This window comes from Meriones unguiculatus, chromosome 1, assembly GCF_030254825.1.
Source record: "Meriones unguiculatus strain TT.TT164.6M chromosome 1, Bangor_MerUng_6.1, whole genome shotgun sequence".
Classification (NCBI taxonomy): Eukaryota; Metazoa; Chordata; class Mammalia; order Rodentia; family Muridae; genus Meriones; species Meriones unguiculatus.
The window spans coordinates 99037770-99044884 of NC_083349.1; the positions used below are offsets into that span (position 1 = coordinate 99037770).

At 42.0% G+C, this 7115-nt stretch overlaps 1 protein-coding gene across 4 annotated transcripts; it reads left to right on the plus strand.

The window, feature by feature from the left end:
- Positions 1-5761, plus strand: Srsf7 (serine and arginine rich splicing factor 7). 4 transcript variants are annotated; one of them, XM_021634357.2, is made up of 8 exons: positions 2-173; positions 1279-1459; positions 1699-1875; positions 2751-2825; positions 2906-3007; positions 4137-4190; positions 4691-4726; positions 5470-5761. In XM_021634357.2, the coding sequence occupies exons 1-8, from the start codon at positions 146-148 to the stop codon at positions 5522-5524; spliced, it is 708 nt and encodes a 235-aa protein (XP_021490032.1). In that variant the 5' UTR covers positions 2-145; the 3' UTR covers positions 5525-5761. The 4 variants fall into 4 exon arrangements, with proteins under 4 accessions (XP_021490034.1, XP_021490032.1, XP_021490033.1 ...); XM_021634356.2 differs by having other exon boundaries at positions 3-173; positions 2906-3016; XM_021634359.2 differs by lacking the exon at positions 4691-4726 and having other exon boundaries at positions 1-173.
- The last annotated feature ends 1354 nt before the right edge of the window (positions 5762-7115 follow it).

Genomic DNA, 7115 nt, shown 5'->3' on the forward strand with positions numbered 1-7115 from the left:
CCCCGCCCGCCGCATATATAAGCGCGACTCCGGCATCTTCCTTGTAGTGCCGCCGGGGTCGTTGGCGAGGAGGCTGCGTCGCCGCTTCCGTGCTACTCGCGCTGCGAGCACTGCGAGCCAGAGCCGAGTGCGCGGGCCGGCCATCATGTCGCGATACGGGCGGTATGGAGGAGGTAAGCGGCCGGGGCCCAGGGGAGGCCGGGGCCGTCCGCCGACGGAGCCAAGCGAGGCCGTAGGGTCGGCGCGGCGGTTGGAGACGGTTATTCCGCGTGCGTAATGGCGGCTTAGGCGCACGCCGTACGAAGCCTGAGGCGCGGGGGCGGGGTGTGGGAGGGAGAGCGGGACCCGAGGGCATGTGTGCCCGGCGGGGCCCGGGCGCCGGGCCGCCTCGGTCCCCCGGCCAGGCCGCAGCCGGCGGGGGCGCCGCGGCGGCGTTGCTCTTGTGGCGCCGCGGCCCGCCGCCGCCACCCCCCGCCCTCGCCGGCCGTGGCTGCCATTTTGAGCGCATTGACGACCGCGGTGGCGCATTTCCTCGGCGCTTTCCCGCCACTGGAGCGGAGCGGGGCCGTCTGGGCCTCAGGGCCCCGGCCGAGTCGGCGACGGGAGGAACCGGCAGCCGCGCGGTTGGAACTGAGGCGTGAGGGGAGGACCGTTAGGACCGGCGGAGGCCTTTTCTTTCTTTTTTTTTTTTTCTTGGTTTTTTTTTTTTTTTTCTCAGTCGTTTCAAGCGTGGCGTCTGGCCTGGGGCGGGGACTTGGGGGAGCCCGCGCCTGCTGTGGCGGCCGGGAGCCGCTGCGGCCCTCTTCCGCGCAGACCTCGCAGCGGGCCGGGTCACGGGAGTCCCCGCGCTGGCGCGCCCGGGGCGGCCGGGCCCAGGGGGCGGGGCCGGGCCCACCCCACGCCTCGTACCTACCACGCTCCTTTGCAGCTCTCCAGCGTCTCCGCCCTGTAAGGACGCCAGAACTCGGGCGCGAGGCCGGCTTTCAAGCATTTCACGGGGCTAAGACCGAAACGTAGTGCTCGAGGGCGCCAGATGAGAGGAGCCCAGGAATGGTGGCCCACGTCATTCATTAGTCCCAGCTGCCCAGGGGAGGCTGAGGCACGAGGGTCCCTTGTGATCTATGGATAAATATTTGTAGTTGTGGCTTCGTAGTAGAGCCGGCCCAAGGTCTCCAGAACAGCATGTGCAGCTCTTGTAAGGATGCTCCGTGCTAAAGAGATTAATTCAAACTTGAGGCACGCTCTGAATAACATTTGTTTGTTTGTGTTTTTAAACAGAAACCAAGGTATATGTTGGTAACCTGGGAACTGGCGCTGGTAAAGGAGAGTTAGAAAGGGCATTCAGTTACTATGGGCCCTTAAGAACTGTATGGATCGCCAGAAATCCTCCAGGATTTGCCTTTGTGGAATTTGAAGATCCCAGAGATGCAGAAGACGCAGTTCGAGGATTGGATGGGAAGTAAGTAGGTTTTAAAATGTAAAGTTCAGTGGGCTAGATGGCTAGATACTAATCTTGGTGCTGGTCATAAATTCTCTGGGGGTGGGCGTTGTTTTTGATAGTGTCTCTTAAGATTGAAGACCAAAGGTGGAATTGGGAGAGCATTGTAAACAAAGACAAAGCTTCTAGGGGAATGAGTAGTTTGTTGATAGACTTATTTTGAATTTAGTTAACATTAGCATTTCCTTAATGTTTTATAGGGTGATTTGTGGTTCTCGAGTGAGGGTTGAACTATCAACAGGCATGCCTCGGAGATCTCGTTTTGATAGGCCACCTGCCCGTCGTCCCTTTGATCCTAATGATAGATGCTATGAGTGTGGTGAAAAGGGACATTATGCTTATGACTGTCATCGCTATAGCCGTCGAAGAAGAAGCAGGTATTTAATTAATGGAGGAATGGTTGGTATTCTAGTTAATCAAAGTAATTCTTTTATTAGCAAGGCAGAAACTAGTGTTTTTCTATAAACTTGAATGTTAATTGTACAGGTGTATTTTACAATTTTGTTTAATTAAAAATGTTAATATATTAATAATCAACCTGGTCAAAACCTTTCAGGTTTCTTCGTTTGAGTCAGTCGCCTTGATTCAGAATGTCACGAGCCTTATGATATCATGCTGAGGCGCCTTGCAAATCCGACAATTAAGATCCTCCTAGACCTTGAGGTGATCAGCATAAGAGGCCAGATCCCCTCGAGTCATCTACACCTAGCTTCACCTTATTCTTTAAAGGGCAGAAAATTTGAGTCGGTGATCGCCGTAACAGTAAATTTGGCTTACAATTGGGGCCCCCCTCCGCTTTAGAAAGAGGAACACCAGATTGACCACATTCCCAACTAGAAAAATCTTCTTGCGTCAATCAAGCCTCACCTGGCTCTTTTGGCTGTCAGTTTGATCGTCGTTAGATTGAAGAAAACATCTAGATGCAGCGATCGGCTATAGATACTTCTAGATCGTCTAGATCTACTAGACCTACTACTAGACCATGGGCCAAAGAGGGTCGACCTGCAAACTTGCAAGGTTTATTTTAAATACACATTATGGTGTTTTATATTTGTAATTCTAAGTTGTAATTCAGCTTTTAACAAATCTTTTTTTAGGTAGTAAAAAAAAAAAAAATCTTAATAGGCCCAGAGTTTTTCCAAATGAGATACTAAATTTTAAATAGTTTGGAGATTTGATTTCAGCAGAGGTACACAAACACTAAAACTGAGTTATGGTCTAATACTTTTTATTTTTCTAACTTGAAAAATAGGTCACGATCTAGATCACATTCTCGATCCAGGGGAAGGCGATACTCTCGCTCACGTAGCAGGAGCAGGGGAAGGAGGTGAGAAATCTTGTAAAATTCAAGTTTTAGCAAGTGGGAAAAAGAGAGGGGCATGGACTTAGAACTTCTTTTAATTTTAGGTCAAGATCAGCATCTCTTCGACGGTCAAGGTCTGTGTCTCTTCGTAGATCAAGATCAGCTTCACTCAGAAGATCTAGGTCTGGTTCTATAAAAGGATCGAGGTATTTCCAGTATGTAGCACATTTTTTTCCTGCTTACTTGTAGATGGATGGATTGTCACATCTTAATGGCACAGTGAAGTATCTAATTTAAATGAGGTCCTTCAGTCTATTTGAGGTGTAAAGGTGTTGTGCTCACCTGTACTTCTAGCATTTAGACAGAGACTGAAACAGAGAGCATAGTGAGATGCCTATTCCACCTCAGAACAGAAAAAAATGTAAATTATTCCAGTGATTAATCTGGGCAGGAATGATACTAGCTAGCTGAAGAAAGTGTTTGGCTAAAGAACTTGCTGCTAAGATTGATAAATCTTTTGGTCCTGGAGCCCACATAGAGGGAAGAGAGAACCAATTCCCACAAGTTGCTCTGACTTCTGGAGGTTGTGGCATTCACCTACTCAAACATAAACTCCAATATATGAATGTAAATTTTAAAACATTTTTTGGAATGAGTACATTGAGAGTCTGAAAGGTAGTCTACCTGCCTCTTCATGCTGGGATTAAAAATACCATCACACCAGCTGAATAGGGGTTTTTTAATATTTGGATTCAGTGTATTTAAATAAGTCAACTTGACCCCTATAGAAGGCCTTAAAATGTATTTTGTAAGTAGGGAATTTGTACTACAGATGAAGGGGTTGTATATAAAAGCCACTGGGCTTTACTGCTGTGTAATACTAGAAACCTTCAAGTACAGTAATTCATGAATTAGCGATTGGAGAAAAATAATTGAACCATCACTAAATAATTATAGAGCCCCAAGATTTTTAAGAGATACATAGTCAGCCTAACTTGGTTTGACAAATTAAGGACCTTCAACCATGATAAGAATAAAAAACCAAGTCATAGCAGTTTTCTCAGGTGGAACCATCTGTTAATTTTGCTTATTTGTGTTTGAAAATGGGGCTGTTGTGCCTGCACAGGAGTAGTGACTATTGTATGGTAGAAGCAGATGTTTGAAACAGTGGTTCCCTGTATTCGAAATCTTCTGTTAGATCATTTGTACTACATGGGGTCAGTGTAAGGCAATAGTCGTGCAGCAGTTGTCTCTGCTTCTCTGTCCTGTCTATACTACCTGGGAAGGTTATAAAGGAGTTCTTGTGTAATTGTGTCCCCTTTCCTTTTTATTAAGATCCCGCTCAAGGTCCAGATCAAGATCCAGGTCTATTTCACGACCGAGAAGCAGGTAGGGTCAGATTTTATCTGATTCAGTGCTCTTAAAATTATATAGCACCAATATCCAAAGAGTTCAAAGTATTGTAAATTATTGAGACTTGGGTGTTAGCCCAAAGCTTGAGTGTTAAGTAGAAATAACTGTACCTTTTTATCCAGTTGAGAACTTCATTTTTACCTGGCCTATTATGTGGCCAAATTCATGAAGAACTTGCTTTGGAGGTTAAGAGGCCCTAAAAGTGATAGGTGCACAAGAGAAGCATTCTGAGAAATGTGCTTTGTAGCAGTATGTAAAAGATGAACTGTAGTAACAGAGCAGTTCACTCATTTTATGAAAGGAAAAAAACAAAAACATAGGCCCTTTAAGATTGGCATTTTAAAGGAAATGAAATGGGCACTGAAATTTTAGCTACATTTTAATTATAAGATAATTTGGGTGTTTGTTTTTATAATAGGACTGTAAGGAAGATTCATTAGTGCCTTTTCTTACTAGAATTTCTCATGTTTTAACAGCCGATCAAAATCCAGATCTCCATCTCCTAAAAGAAGGTAAGCTAAATGTTTTGTTGCCAAATCTTGTCAACATACGGCCTCTTGGAGAATTTAACTGCCTACTTAGTGATCTTTGAACTCTTTGGAAAATTGGTGCTGTATAGATTGGAGACATTTTTAAATGATGGCTCTTTGTCTTACGTTAGTTAACCTTGAGTTGAAAATAAATAACCATAAGTGTTAGGAAAAATGTAAGCTGTTTTAGTTGTCATGCTTAAGAAATAAACTTTTTTTTTCTATTTGTATAATAGCTGAAAAGGAAATGTCCACATAATGAAAATAGTTGCAAATTGAAATATTGAAACTAAATTATTCCTTTCCATTGTCCCTTAATGACCCACTCCCCTAAACTTGAAATAGTTCTATTTAATATAACCTTGCCATTTTGACTAGAATGGGTCTTAAAACCCTAATTCTGAGGATGGAGAGATGGCCCAGTGGTTAAGAGCATATACTGTTATTTGCAACCCAGTACCCATGACAGGTGTTGGGTAGATCGTCTAGATCAGTACAGTACTCTCCGGGTACTGTACCTATATTTCACACCATAACTAAAATAATCTTTTTAAGAAAAAATACCAAGCAAGATCAAAGGGGATTATATAAATCAGCTTGTTAGTTAGATCTTTGGCCACAGGAATTTGATCCCTTTGAATGTATTGAGATACTGAATTGTTATGACTTGTACAAAAAAGGAAGCTTCACTACACTAATTGGTTCCAATCTTGTGTTTTTTGTAGTCGTTCCCCATCAGGAAGTCCACGCAGAAGTGCAAGTCCTGAAAGAATGGACTGAAGTTCTCTAAGTTCACCCATTAGGGAAAAGTTATTTTGTTTACATTATTATAAGGGATTTGTTATGTCTGTAAAGTGTAACCTAGGAAGGATCAACCATCTAATCAGAACGGATCTGGATTATTACTCTGTAAAATTCACAGCAGTAAAATATTGTTTTGTTGAATGTATTAACATCTTATGGTCTGAAAATGTGGGTTTTTATTTGGCACATTTAAATAAAATGTTTCTAACTAGATTTTTTTGATTTGTGTTCAATATTAATACTTTACAATTGGGTTAGCATCAGGTGTCAAGACAATTATTGTTGACCATATTTATATGGGCTTGTATTCAAAGTTTAATGGTGTTAAATATTAAACATCATTAACTGTTCTATACATAACACTGGCCAGGATCTTAAAGGACTTTGAAAATTCCATTTTACCCTTGTACCTTTGGGTAATTTGATCTTGAGTCCTTAATAGCATGAATGCATCATGGCAGATCTCAAACTGAAAATTGGTGTTAACTAGAAGTCAAACTAACAATCTCAAATCATCAAGCTAGAGGGACCACTGATTTAGCCTACAAATGGGTGCATGACAGAAACTTAGCAGTTACTGAAGTAAATGTGATTAAGAAGTAGAAACTGATTCCTAGAGGCTGAGATTCTTAGTAGCTGTGTGGCTTTTCTGACTAAGTTAGGATGATTCTGCTTAATGTACTTTTTCTTTCGAACAGCCAATTTAATACCAAAAAAATGCATGTTTGAGGAATTGTCTGAGTTTGGAACAAAACCTTGTAAACCAGCTTTGCAAAATTATCCAGTCCCAATACTGTTCCTTTGAATGGATTGCCTTATCCTGTGAAAAACAAAAACTTGTTATCGGAGTTAGATTTTGCAGTTCCTGACAACAAGCACTTCTATTTTGCCAAGCTGGTATAGAGATGTCAAGCAAAAATGTTAACAAGACAAAGCAGTTTTGTAAACCTTACATATTTAGCAGCATTTCATGTAGCTAAGTTTTTAAGTTTTTTATTTTTATTTTTTCTTCTTTTGTTAGTATTTGGTAGACCTTAGAGTGATATAGCCAAGTAGGTTCTTATTCAGACCTTAAATATATTAAGCATAATAGGGCAGTAATGGTCCTTTTGAGTGTTTTGTTTTGTTTTGCTTTTTACTATATTCTTAGCCTTGGTGTAAAAACAAGTAGCACAGGAGTCTGTCCTTGTCCATTTTAGGCTTTTTCAACAAAGTTGTCTGATAGTATTGCAACTTGAATACTGGTCTGCCTCAGATTTATTTGGCTGAGTGGTCACTAGATGTTGAAAGTCACTTGGATTCTTTGTTTTTAGAATTGACTGGTTGAATACATGGTTGGTATGAAGCTATGTATAATTGGCAGACTTATCTGTTGCCCTTGGTTAGCTTTAATTGTTCTGTATTCGATAAAAATTAAGTTTGTTCAATAAATCTGCAGAGATTGAACAAATCCTGATACTCAAGTTTTTGGAAGTATATCTGAGCCAAAAGTTATAGATGACCCCATAGCTTAATAGTGTAGCATTCTAAATAGAGCCTGAAGGGATGGGATGGAGTAAAGTTATCC